Source organism: Musca vetustissima, unplaced genomic scaffold (genome assembly GCF_032173495.1).
Source record: "Musca vetustissima isolate MV318-11 ecotype Yass unplaced genomic scaffold, APGP_CSIRO_Mvet_v1 utg27337, whole genome shotgun sequence".
In the NCBI taxonomy this organism is placed as follows: Eukaryota; Metazoa; Arthropoda; class Insecta; order Diptera; family Muscidae; genus Musca; species Musca vetustissima.
Window position 1 is genome coordinate 44,760 of NW_026880262.1, and position 14,715 is coordinate 59,474.

The window sequence follows — 14,715 nt, forward strand, 5'->3', positions numbered from 1 at the left end:
TTGCTACGCGGTGCCAAATTTCGTGCTTAAATCGACTCAAAAAGTGATTCTATGCATATTCTCAAAAGGAGCCATGGGTCTATCTCGATTATTTTTGCATGTTACAAACATAGGCACAAAAACATAATACCCTGTACCAGAAAAAAGAATTTGGTTCAATAACCTCAAAACCTGGGGGCTACCAGAAAAAATTGACCAATATTTATAATTTATAGTGGAGAGATGTGCTACCTAATAAGAACTCTACGTACTAAATTACATTCAATTTGGTCGAAAAATCCGATCAGAACCCCCAAAATACCGAAAATTTTGGGGTACCGTTATATGGGTACTACCAGAAAAACTGGACCTATATTTATAATTTTTAGTGGAGTAATTTGGTACCCAATAAGAACCCAATGTACAAAATTTCAGCGAATTCAGTTATAAAACGAGCCCAAAAACCCGAAAATACCGAAAATTGGGGGTGCCCTTATATGGGGGTTTTCCGAAAAATTGGCCTTTATTTATAATGTTTGGTAGGGAGATTTGCTACCCAATAAGAACTCAATGTACAAAATTTCAGGGAATTCAGTTAAAAAACGCGCTCAAGAACCTCAAAATACCGAAAATTTGGGGGTACCCTTATATGGGGGCTATGCGAAAAAATGGACCGTTATTTATAATTTTTGGTAGGGAGATTTGCTACCCAATAAGAACACAAAGTACCAAATTTCAGCGAATTCGGTCGGAAAATCCGATCAAAACCCCCAAAATACCGAAAATTGGGGGTAATCTTATATGGGGGCTATCCGAAAAAATGGACCTTTATTTATAATTTTTGATAGAGAGATTTGCTACCCAATAAGAACTCAAAGTACCAAATTTCAGCGAATTCAGTTAAAAAACGCGCTCAAGAACCTCAAAATACCGAAAATTTTGGGGTACCCTTATATGGGAGCTATGCCTAAACGTGGACCGAGTTTTTCCAATTTCAATAGGATTCGTCCTTGGGCCAATTAAGTGACCTGTGCCAAATTTCATCCAAATCGGATCATAAATGCGACCTGTACTTTGTTAACAAAAATACATGGACGGACGGACAGACGGACGGACGGACGGACGGACGGACAGACGGACAGACGGACATGCATAAATCGACTCAGAAAGTGATTCTATGCATATTCTCAAAAGGAACCATGGGTCTATCTCGATTATTTTTGCCTGTTACAAACATATGCACAAAGACATAATACCCTGTACCACAGTGTGGTGAAGGGTATAATAACTAACACCCCATTACACCAAACAGTTCCTGCCTTCATGTCAAATCAAGGAACACTTTAATGCCGAAGACTATGAAATTGACCACAAATGCAAATGTGAATGCAAATGCATTAAAGTTGCAGCAAATAACATAATAATAAATATATTTAGGAAGGTGTCCTGCGTCGTCCTGCGTACGACCAACACAAAAGTATTTACCACCCGTCTGGGTTGTTCATCCATATGTTTCACTGCTGTCATTCGTTGAATGTGGCCAAGTGTGTTGGTGGTTGTGTGTAGGTATGTTTGTGTGTGTATCTTTGGAGAATATTCATTATATCTGACATGAAATATTTAGTTTATATGTTTGGGTATCAATGTATGCGGGTGTGTGTGTGTTAAGACATTTCTATATGTTCACATAACTAAATATGAATGTATACACGTGCTCGGTTCGGTTCGGTTGACTTGTAGGTGTACATTCTGCATCCATAAATTTCCAAACATTATGTCACCTGTATTTTGGCCTTTGGCCATGTGGGCTATGGTGTTGGTGAGACATTTGGAAACACTTGTTCTCGGTTATCTGTATTTTATGGTACAAGGAAATACACTGGTTGCGACAGATAGCAATTGTTTAAAAATTTGTTTTCAACAATTAGTCTCAACTATGTCTGTGGAATATATCGGAATGAGAAAAATATTGGTTAGTACATTAGCACTAAATTATATTACCGTTGGTTTTGTTTGAGAAGTATTGTAGGAAATTGTAGGAAACATGTTTGAATACAAATTTACAACAAGATTATAACTGAAATTTGATATGGGGTTTTATACAATGCTCAGGTTCTGAAATGTATACTATAAATGTACTTACTTACTTAGCTGGCTTGTGACAGAACATTTAATCCATAAGCCGAGCATAAAAAATATTTCCACGCGCCCGGGGCTCTTCCAATTTTAAAGACCATATATTCAGTTCCACTTGATCTTTCCATCTAATATTCGTGGCCTTCCCCTTCTGAGTGAGCCATCAATAGGCTTGCCTTTAAATGACAACATGACCCAGCCAAAGTAGTCGCTGCAACTCCATACGTCTGACAATGCCGATGTCCGAGAATATATGGTACAACTCATAGTTGATTCGACGGCGATATTCACTGTCAACGCAGATCGGCCCATTGATATTGCAGAGACTTTTTCTCTCAAACACTCCAAAAGCTGTCTCATCTGCTTGCGCAAGTACCCATGCTTCAGATCCATATAACAACACGGGTAGTACCAACGTCTTGTAGAGTGTGAGTTTAGTCTGGCGGGAGGTGGCCTTCTTTCTAAACTGTTTATTTAGACCCTTGCAGCATCTATTGGCCAACAACTGTCCTTCTCCGAATTTCACAACTGATGTCATTAGTTTTATTTATGGCGGTAACGAGGTATATAAAATCTTTGACTACCTCGAAGCTGTATTTCTCAAGTTCCAAAGTTGGTCCGAGTCTACTGGACACCTCTGAACGGATGGGGCTGTCGAATGCGGCTTTATAGTGGACGAATAGGTGGAATGTGTTGATGTGTTTTTCGTGGATCTTGGTGGATTTGCCAGGTCTGAAGCCGCATTTGAATGGTCCAATAATGTCATTGATCATTGGCTTCAGTCGTTCACACAGCACGAGACTTATTCCTCTATAGGTAGAACATTATCGTCTTGACCAATCTTTGGTCATGCATTCCTCTAGCCAAATTGTACCAGTCTTGAATAGTTCGGCTGGCAATACATCTGCACCTGCTGCTTTATTGTTCTTCAGCCGATTACTTGCTACTCTCACCTCATCTTGGATAGGTGGTATACACTCTATACCGTCATCTCTTATAGGTTCTGGGGTATCTTCATCACTGTCACTATTTTATACCAGAAGCTTTAAAAAATGATCCTTCCAGATCCTCAACTCGCTGTCTGTATCTGTCCTTCTTCATCTCTACAGGAGGATGTGCCTGCACCAAATCCTTCGGTTTGGGCACTCGTTGGTTAAATTTTCGGACTTCATTCTGACTCCTGTATATCTCGAGTTGCTCCCGTTCACTTTTTTCTTGCAAACCTTGGCTGCTACAAGGTAATGGTCCGAATCAATATTCGCTCCTCGGATCGATCAATTGTCTAAATCAATCAATTTGATTTCTCGTTGCTTGATCGGGAGAAATCCAGGTGACCCAGTGTATAGCGAAATACTTGAATCTGGTACACTTAACTACAATTTTTTTGCTGTCGCGAAGTCAATCAACCTCATGTCGTTGTCTGATGTTTCTTCATGAAGGTTGAATTTTCCGACGGTAGGGATTTGTATGGGGATTATAGCAATTCGCTCATCTACTGGAGAAGAGGTATTTTATTCTCCTGTTAACCGTAAATCCACAGCCAAATTCATGTCTCGTCTAATGGCAGCTTCTCCCTTTCCATCGCATTTGCAGTAAGATAATAATATCGGTTTTGTACTTCTTAAGTAGGGGAGACTGGGGCACCTTCGGCATCGGGGCACCTTCGGCAATCGCGTTTTCGATATGAAGCTCTCACAGTTTCGATACATAGGTATCGAATATCGAAATAAATAACTGACACAAAGTTTGAAATTTCTAGCTAATAAGCTTATTTAGATACATAGGTTTTTGTATTTTTATAGATGTTTCTGTAATATTTAAATTCCATTTCGTAAGTATTTCGTGTATAAAACTTTTAAAATTTTTAAGACAATATTAATAAAAGGTGGTTAAGTACGATGTGTATTATTATAAAAATATTTAAAAATAAAATGTTTTTACAAATCTGATTGAAACAAATGAAAAAAAACTATAAAAAGTACATTCGGGGTACATTCGGCATTTCAAAGTGGGGCACATTCGGCCATATACAGATTGTGCTACATTATTTCCTTAAAATGATTTAATATGGCTCGAAATTTCATATATAAGATCAAACGTGCTTGTATTGAGGAAAATGCGATAGAAACCCCCTTTTTCTGATGGTGTGTGCGACCTTGAGATGTAAACGTCCGCCGCTAGAAAATAAAGGCCTATAATTCAAACATTGTGTGGCGTATCAAAACCAAATAGAGCTTTTAGAGGATCAGAATTTCAACCAGACTGATAGCGATGACAATTACCCGGCTATGACTATGGTGCCGAATGTGCCCCATCAAATGCCGAAGCTACCCCGGGTTGGGGCACATTCGGCAAATTTGACTTTTTTTACAAAACTGTAAAATTTTTTAACTAATACTATTTTTTTATATCTTTTTGGTACTATTTTTTATAATTAAGTGTCAGAGGACAACAATCAGCCATACAGTTATTATATATGTTGAATAAGTTCTGAGATATAGAGCTCTAAAAAAAAAGTGCCGAAGGTGCCCCAGTCTCCCCTACATCCGCCAAAGCGAAAACTGCAACTCTTCTGTTCAACGTGCGCACATTTCAAGTGCAGATTCGTGGTCCTTTATACGTTTACGGGGTTCGTCAACATTAGGGGGGTTACAACATAAAGCTGAAGGGAATACAAAATTTATTTAACGGTATTATTATTTTTTATAGTATGTCACCGTTATAGCCTAACCACAGTACAGGTCTATAAATATGCATTACCCATACGGCATTTTCTTCTCGGTATTTTCACATAAACTCATACACTGGCATGTATGATTGGTTGTATGTGCGTGCGTATGTGTGTGTGCGTATGTTTTTGTGCAAGCACTTGTGCTTATTCGAGTGTAAGTGTTTGCACTTTGCGTAATGTTCAATTGAGTGTATTTGACACATTAATTATGCTGCGTTAATATAATAAATTGTTGATTAATTCAAGAGGTTACTTGCCAAACATAACACCCAACACCCGGCAGCTATGACTTCCACAACATCCATCTGCAACGATACGAATCTATAATGGCTTAACTATTTCAAATCATGGCCTTGCCGCACCGAGCCTCCAACGAACGGCAGGCACTCGGTTGGGTAATATATAATAGGTGCCATGGTACTTGCATTAATTTCAGCGACACTTGGCCGCACGCACCCACCCACTTTTGGTATTTGAACTCCATAACAATAACAACAGTAACGGCAACAGCAGCAACAACAACAGCAACAGGAATAACAATAACACAAACGGAAACGGAAATTCGAAACACTCAAGTTAAAGTGCCACTGGCCGGATATAAATCCAACGACGATAAAGTGTCACAAACGGCAAAAGTATTTTGTTATATATGCATGTTTGAGTGAGTGTGTGTGTGCGCTGTTACACACATGTGTATAAATATTAACAGAATATACCATTACCTGTAGTAAAGGTAGAAATGATATTCTTTGAAAAGCCAAACACTTCTGCATACATGGATGAATCTTCTTTAGAAGTTTTGCCCCAAATTCCTTAAAACTGTTGACAGACGGGGCTGGGTGAAATTCTGTCCGTCCCACTGCTGGCTTGTTTGTTGACTGCTGGCTTGTTTGTTGACTGCTGGCTTGTGGTCGTCTGTGTTCAAAGAAAAACCAACATTTCAAAGGAGTTGAAAGGTTTCGGTGTTGATTTGTTTACCAATGCCCCACAATTCACAAATTCGGACAAACAACCTTAAAAGGGACAAATAATGAAATAAATGTTATGCTAAATAAATAATTAAATGTAACCGGTTTGCGGATGTAGTCGTTTGCAAACAAAAGTGTGTGGTAGTTGAGGACAGTGGGTATTTGAGCATATATATTTGTATGCAATGCGGACTGTGATGGTGGCATTTTTCATAGATATGGATTGAAGAGCATACTTCTCATAAATAAATTTGTTAATATATGATTTATACTGAAGCTATTTAATCGCAACAATGGTTATTTTCCACTAATCGTGAACATATTCCATATATTTGAACATTGAAGCATCATCTGGTATTGTGGGAACTTCATAGCGAATTGCCATGACATAGTATTACAATTACCACACCAGAGGGCGGAAATGTAACGCTGATAGCTAGGAAATTTAGCATGAGTTTCCGGTTGTGGTAAAGGAAGTTGCCTATAATGTTCGATGAATTGGACCGAAGACTTGTTGTCTGGTTTTCTAGTTGCTCCATTATTATATGCCGAACATCTCAAGTGTTACACTGGCCAACTGATAGTGGTGGGTCAATACTTTGCAGCTCAAATATGCCAAAACCGTGGGTAATTTGAATTGTCGTCCTATTATACTGCTTCTCACTGATTTTATGCATAATTCTCTCCTATGACATTACCAGAACAAGAAAAGTCTTTATATTGAATAAAATACAAAAATCCATCATGCCACCGTGCTCGCCACTTTTGTTGAAATTCCACTTAAACCTTTTGTTTTAGTTTATTACCAACACAATTCATATTCATACTTATAATAAATAATGCAAAAGTTGTTAAATCTCTACAGCAATCTTTTTGTAAACACGCTTCAGGTAACCCGACTATAATTCTGACCCCAGTATAAACATCGTCCCTTTCGTTTACAGCCATAATTGTGGCACTGACACTCACTTCGCTGTTGGACAAACACAAATAAGAATATTTAATCCCAGGCCGTCCTTTCGTTTCGACTGGCATGGCAGAAGGAAACTAGGGCTTCTCCGGTTGGAATGTAACTTCCTTCGCTGTGGAATTACACGGATTCGCAGATTTTATTGCAATTGTTTTCATTTCATTTATTCACACCATAAGGAGGATCCAGATCCATGGCGGAAAATGTTGTTAAACGAGTTTGTTTTCGTTTCTTATCGGATTTAAATGGCATTGCTTAAAACGCGATGTTATTTGTTTGGGAGTTATGAACAAACGGATTATGCGTCGCCAGAGTGCAATTATTTCGAATATGTAATAGATGTATCTTCTGTGTAGAGTGCAATTATAACATTCAAAAAAATTTATAAAAAAAATACAAATTCTAACACATACTAACTTATTTGTTCATAACAAATTACGAATGTACTCTGGACCAATAAATTAAAACGTCACACATAGGGGAAATGTTTCTTATGTTTATTAACGCCTGTAAATTTTTCTAAAGCATATCATATTCAAAGAAGTGAAAATGAATTATGAACGGGCGAGTCCACATTTTTTGTGATACACCATCGAAATATAGACATTTATTTGCAATTATACAGATAAGACTTTTTTATAATTTTGGTATGGACATTTAACCCTTTGAGCCCCGAATTTTTTTCCGTAATCATAGAACAATTTTCTGTTCCCAGATTTAATGCAACTATCCTAGATAGGATATGGACAACATTTGGCATCGCTATATCCTTGCATTCGGGAGATGCAGTACATTCTTTCTGAAAAATAAAAGGTCAATATCAAGAAAACCAAATGCAAAATCGACGAAAAAATCATTTTGAGGGAACCCCACCCATTCTCGATTTTAATTTGTCAAGATTTTCAATGGGCTGGTAAATCAAAACCAATGCTTGTTAAGGTTTGTAACTTTGTACATATATATTTGAAGATTTAAAAAGAAGAAAAATAATTTACAAAAATTTTTTGTTTTTGTTTTGTTGTTGTTTTTTTGTGATCAAAGAAAAGTCCTTATTTTTGATGGCGGGCATGATAACTCCTCACTGGAACATCGGAATCCGAAAATTCCAACGGTGTTAGAAAGAGTACATGTCTGGCTCTCGTATGAACTAGGATTATTGACTTCGCTCAAAAATTAACAAAATGGCGGACCTTTGAAAAAATATTTTTGGAAAATCGCATATTTTTGACCAAAAACCAAGTTAAAAAATAAGGAAGATCTTCACCGATTGGCTTTATCCTAGTTCATACGATAGCTATACACTCACAGAGACACGTGTAAAAATCGATTGGGTTATTAGTTTTTGAGTTATCGTGCCCGCCATTCGCAAAAAAATGTTTAGAGAAAAACGCGTTTAAAGTTTGAGAAGCCCTTCAGCCGTCACTTGATGCTGACACAATAAATCGGCTATATCTTCAAGAATTCTTGAGATTTTTAACCTGAAATTTTGTAGGGACATTCTTGAATTAGTGTAGATTGGAATTAAGTCAACAAAAATTTTGACCCCGAGAAAGGGGGGGGTCCCCTTAAATTATTCTCAATATTCTGTTTTACAAGAATCAAAAATAATTCTGATGACAGAATTCGTACATTTCGAATACGATGCGATTTAAATAATTTGAACTGTATACACAAATTAGTACTGTACACATTTTGCCCTCTTCTCGGTACTAAAAAGCTCATAACTTTACCAAAAATTTGAATTCTTAGATTTTTCTCGTGATATGTGTCGTCCATAATCTGGTCTTGACATAGGGAATCCAAAGAATGCATATCTACTAACTGTGTAATAAATATAAGCTCTAAAGCATTTTAACGCCAAAATATTTAAAGTATGGACCGATAAGGCTAAATCGTCTAAGGGAGATTTTCTAACCAATAATAATCCAATCCAGATGTAAAATCCGCACGTGTCTCCATTTTTTGAAAAGCCCTTCTTTTTACAAATTTATCGAGTTTTTACAACTTCCTTAAACGGCATATACATTAGAACTTTTTACCGGGTTAACCTAGTTTATGAGGATTTATTTGACATATATGCAAAGGAATTGACAATTGAAACCCACCGGGTTAACGAAATCCGGTTAAATGTAAACGTACTATTACTGTATTTTAAAATGTTTGTATGTACACGGGGTTGCGTATGCAATATGTTTTGGTTTTTGGTATCGCTTTTCTTGCTTTGGGCGTGAGTATCATATATGAAAAAGCAAGTATCAAAACGAGTGGACCGATAGGACCCATCTTCGGATGTAATTTACATTTGGTTAACATATTACGACATCAAAAATTTGGGTTAAATTAGCCATTCCATTAGCTTGATATTGGATTAACAATTTGTTTACACTCTGTGTTAGGTTTCAGAAGGAGTGGACCTGCATTTCCAACTTCATTTATGTTGGATTCAAAAAATATTTACAAAATATTGATATTGAAAGGTACTCGAATTATACAATTAATTTTCAACAAAGATCTGACCATTATATCAGGGAGATACCAGAGGGAGGTGACCGACCAATGGGTTTCGGCTTCGAACTTGATTTAAGTTTGAAAGAAATATTACGACGTGTAAATGTTGTATCTAATCCGACATTTTATACTTTTGTTATTGGATTAATGATTTATCAAAACTGTGACCCTTTGTGAGGGATCTACCATAATGTCAAGTTTATATGAAATTTGGATATTTCGTTTGCTTCGTTTGCATGTTATTTAAAGTTTTCTACAATTTTGACCATTTTGAAGTGAAGGTCCCAGAAAGAGTGGACCGATATTCCTCATATTCCAACTTGATTTAAAATTCAAATTCAGTTTAGATCAAATCGGACTTTCCATTCGCTAAATTCGATTTAAAAAAAATTGAAAATTTTGACCCTTTGTTGGTGAGGTATGAGGAATGGACCTACCTTCGAACTTGATCTAGGTTTGATAAATATAACATGTTGTGTAAAGTTTGGCTCAAATTGGATAGTTTGTTCGCCTGATAAGATACACCTAATTTTCAGCATAATTTTGACAATTTTGTGGGTGAGGTACCAGAAGTATTGGACTAATATTCCCCATCATCAAACTTGAGTTAAGTTTCGAAGAAATATAGCCATGTGCAAAGTTTGGATGAAATCCGTTACACCCTTCGAGAGTTGTAGTTTGTAAATCGATTCCAAATTGTCTGACACGGATTTCGGCCAAAGAAAACCAATATTCCATTAACAATGAAGCTGAGCTACATTTATTTAAAGTGAGTTATGGTGAAACCCAAGATTGAGTCAATTAGGTTGAAAACCTGTTGAAAATACCAAAGTTAGAAATAGGGTTATGATTAAAAGACTTTAATGTGGTATATTTTACCCTGTAAAATCCAATGCCAAAAAGAGAATTATAATAATGGCTGATACAATTTTAAGTAAGTAAGACAACGATATGTTTTCTAATTATTATAAATATTTTATTTGTTTATTTATAAATAAATCGGTAACATAAAAATATGTATTTTTTTAACTCTTGAACATTACAATGAAAATTGGTTCTTTATTTTATTTGTTGTTTGTTTTTGGTTTTTGTTTTATGTTGTTATTTTCATTTGTCTTATAATTTAATTTAATACGGTTTTGATAAGAATTTCAATTTGAAAAAAATTAACTAAACAACAACTTTAAATATGTTTTATCGTTTCAAAATATTGCTAAATACAGGTTTTGCAGGCCGTTTGGCCGCCGATCTATCACTCTTTGTAGACAAAAGAGATCACTGAAAATATCAAGTACACATACATACGCATGTACGTAGGTGTATTTGTGCTCTTCAATAAAGTGAGAGGGGGAGACAGCAAGATCAAAAATTAATAAAATACCTTCTCAATTCCATCAGATTTACGATTCTGGATAACGACAATAGGAATTGCTCTCCACCAATTCATTTGGTATCCACTCTTCGTAAAGAGGTAGTCGATTCTTCAATGTTTCCACCTCGCGCAGAATACGCACCACATTGCCGCCAATTAGTTTCTTAATGGCTGCATTGCCCCACACTCGATCGCGGGCCAATTCAGCCAATAGAAATGCATAACCCTTGGGTGCACCACTCAAACCGATGTGATCGACACCGGCCACTTTGCGAACAAAATTTATCGCGTTAATAGCCTCACGCACTCCCAACAAACGTTCGCCACAGCGTTCCAGGTTGAGCATAATCACGCCGCCATTATCCGGTAGTAGACTGGAATGAAGATTTCATGGAATTTTAATTATTTCGTGGGGTTATTGTACCAACCTTAAAACTCGATCCGGTATAGATGCCACATTTGTACCATTGCAGAAAGATGCCGGTGCTGCATTCATCATCAAAACCGGCGCTTTGGCTGTTTTCAGAGCTGCAATCATACCGGCTTCCGAAAGATGTGAGATTTCTACTAACATGCCAATGCGATTCATTTCAAATAACATGGTCTGAAAATGAGATACGTATGTTTATTATTCAACCGATATATAGCACGATATTGCTTCTTAAGCTATAGACACGTATCCTACTTTTCCTAGAAATACTTACTGATAACATACAAAATAGTTTTATTAAATATTAACTCTCGAATCATCATTTTATTAATACCTTTAAAACACATAAATAAGCGGAAGAGTCATATAGTCCTATAAGGAACTAAGGAATCAAAATTATAATATATTTATAATTTGATTAAAAATTTGGATAAAATTTCGCCTCACTTGAACCGAAAAATACTTATTACAGGGACCACATATGGAGAAGTTCTTCCAACCAGTGGAGAGTCGAAATACCAAATTAAAGCCAAATGTGAAAATATGACTTCTTAAAAGTAAATTAAATATATTTTTATAAAGCTTATTGGGAAATGTATTTTGAGCATTTCAGTTGATTTTTTTATTACACTTACAGTATATAGCTGCCGTAAGTTTAATTCAAAAAAAAAAAATTATATACCAAACTAAATTAACGAAAAAATGTATTTTAACACTAGAAAGACGGGAATTTTGTATATACCTATATTGCCTAAAATCGGTCAAAATGACTTCACTCTGAAAAAATTTTTATTTTGTAAAGAATTTTTTTTAAACTTATTTATTAATATTTTTTACATTATTTACAATCATATAATAAAAATACCAAAAAATAAAACGTTGTTATTATTTGTTTTATGGGGGAGGGCTCTCGAGTTTCCCTTTATGAAAAATAAGAACGCGGACAAAATGTTAAAAAAAGAGGAAGTCTTTACTCTAAGAGTGAAATCGACTGGAAATATAAAATTTATTTTTCCCGATTTGTGTGTTCGTTTGTGTTTCTAGAGTATCAAATGGTTTTCGATGTTGTTGTAGTGATCTTGTCATATAAGAAATTTACTTTATACAATAATAAAAGTTGTTTAATTATTTAATATTTCACAAAAAGTCAAAATGACCGCTTTTAGGCTATATAGGTATAGCACATGTGAATACGGGGATGAAAGAGGGGAGGAAGCAGCTACTATGATTAATAAACGTAGTTCTATGTGGTACAAAAAGTCACCAAATTTTAAAAAGCTGGGTCATAACATACACAATTGTTTTTGTACTTGAAATTGAAAAACGGTCAAAATGACTGCCTTCGGCTATCTAGTGTTAAGACTTTCGTATGCGATGTATATTCTTTCAAAATCGCCTGTTATCTCTTCACTTACCTTTCCGAAATCATTAATTGAATTTGTAGCATTCGATTCCATAAGATAATCTAAATTCTTTGTTGAAGCTGCCCATGCTGTGGTACACTCCAAACTGGTGATCGAAACAAAACGGGCACCCAACAAATACATTGACCTTAAGACAGCCAAACTAGTACCCAATGTGTGACCACCACCAAGGCCCATCAACACGGCAACTTCACCCCTGATATGTGTTTGTTCCATTTCGTCCGCCGACTCGACAATATGCATCGAATCGGTGACAGCAGTTATTCGTCTAGCTTCATCAATTCCCTCGAGTGCCAATTGTACAGCATCCAAATATTGAGCACCACATGGAACGGCAATGGGCCATAAAACGGCACCAACATATTTTTGTCGCATTTCTCGCATACTACTGCTAAAGTTCATTTCCCGCGAAGGTGTCCAAGAGCCCTCTATCAATGGGGCTTCGCTAAGCAAACGTCTTATGAAAGCCAAACGGGCCTCTGTGAAGGGAAACACAAAATTATTATTACATTGCATTCACTCATCAATCCTCCCTAGCACTTGATGCTTACCTAATAGCGAGGACTGTCGTAGTTGTAAGGCCAACGGTATACCCCCCGCCATGGCAATGCAAACCATCATTATGGCCAAGACAATCAGAATCCGTTTACTTCGCGAAGATTTAGTTTCTGAATCGATGGGCGACTCCATACCAGTCGATGAACCGCCACATGGGTCCTTGATGGTGGTGGCAAACGGTGAAATAACCACTCCATTTTGCACCTTCTCGCTGCCAATTTTTGTTATCTCGGGGGGTAATTCGACAATATCTGCTATTTCAGTGAAAACAAAGCACTGTTGCTTGCAATGGGGTTGATGTTGATGATGAGGATGCAGGGCATGCACCTCGATGAAAGCATGATTTGGCACTGTATTCATTGTGAATTGCTATGGTGGTTCCTCGATGTCGGTGTCGATGATATCTCAATGCTACTGCGGAGTTATCTTTGGCCACTTTTCTTCAGAAATACATCTAAGCTGTTTGGTTTTTCTTTGGGTAAAACCAACAAGTGAACACAAAAGAAGGCTCAACGGAGTTTATTATTGCTCTGTCCGCTTTTCTCCTTACTTCGCCCAGGTGTACGTAGACTAAGGTAAAGCTTTTATTGATTGTTAATGTTTGTGTCTTTTTAGTACACCATCGGAAAACAGAAACACAATACAAACGCAATTGACAGGGACAATGTGGATTATGCGCACTAGCAAAGGCATGACATTATCCTTTCAAATGTCCGTTATGTTTAACGGTAAATGTCTTTTTAATTTTGAATATAATAAAAAGTTCACAAATATGTGAAAAAAGTACCTTTTTTCTCGAATTGCCTCCATTCAAGGTGACTTTATTTATCTACACTTTCCAAATTCCCATCAAATAACAAAACCCAGCGGGAAAATACATCTAGCCGCTTTCTATCACAGTTTTATCACGTTAATAAACCAGGCCTTGGAATAGCCAGCCATGCCTAAATCGTAGTTGTATATTAAGGTAATAGTCGGATCAATTAACTCGATATTTGGTATCAGTTGTAACCAAATGTTACTGTGTGTTCTTGCTCCATTCATTAACCCTATAGTGTAAAGTAGGTCTTACTAGTAAAATATATTTAGGCATCGCCATGGTATACTCAGTAAAGTACCGCCAAGGTCCACTAAATAGGTCGTGTACGAAACGAATATTATCGGCAATTGTGGTTGAAAATCCCCCATACTGTAATTTTTTTAACGTTTTCATACGATCATGACAAAATTTAAAGTTTTTTGACAGCTAGGGTGAAATCTGACCTCATTATTGGGCCATAATAGCCGCATAGGCGAATATCTTCATCAAAAACTGCTGTAGTTCAATGTAAAAATTAAAAAAATATTTTACAAAAACAAACCGATTCATAAGAGTTTTTACAAATTCATTCAAAAATATTAATAAATGTATTGCCAAATAAGTCCTTAAAGATTCGTAGATTTTCAATTATAATAATTTTTGTTTCATATACAAATATATATTATATTCTAGCTATTTTTATTTTATGGTTTAAAATTATAAAATGTTTGAAATGCGGCTACCTTAATCAATGTGATTGGGCATCACTTTTCCCTCTATTTCATATCATTTTCTAAACAAGTAAACTTTTTCGATGCCATTTATCACACTAATTCGTAA

The 14,715-nt window shown here is 36.2% G+C and overlaps 1 protein-coding gene across 1 annotated transcript; it reads right to left on the bottom strand.

Moving 5' to 3' along the window:
• Window positions 1-10,642: 10,642 nt before the first annotated feature.
• LOC133325745 (dipeptidase 3) lies at window positions 10,643-13,504 on the bottom strand. The gene is made up of 4 exons (XM_061534470.1): window positions 13,070-13,504; window positions 12,510-12,997; window positions 11,093-11,268; window positions 10,643-11,038 (listed from the first exon to the last, which is right to left on the bottom strand). Exons 1-4 carry the CDS (start codon window positions 13,434-13,436, stop codon window positions 10,693-10,695), a joined length of 1,377 nt encoding a protein of 458 aa, XP_061390454.1. The 5' UTR covers window positions 13,437-13,504; the 3' UTR covers window positions 10,643-10,692.
• Window positions 13,505-14,715: the final 1,211 nt, after the last annotated feature.

Bases quoted from the DNA above. Each gene is read 5' to 3' on its own strand.
- LOC133325745 (XM_061534470.1), bottom strand. From the start codon at position 13,436: ATGAATACAGTGCCAAATCATGCTTTCATCGAGGTGCATGCCCTGCAT. The intron at 11,269-12,509 runs GTAAGTGAAGAG...TCTCATTTTCAG, and splicing joins CAATTAATGATTTCGGAAAG to ACCATGTTATTTGAAATGAA. The intron at 11,039-11,092 runs GTTGGTACAATA...TCTTCATTCCAG, and splicing joins ATACCGGATCGAGTTTTAAG to TCTACTACCGGATAATGGCG.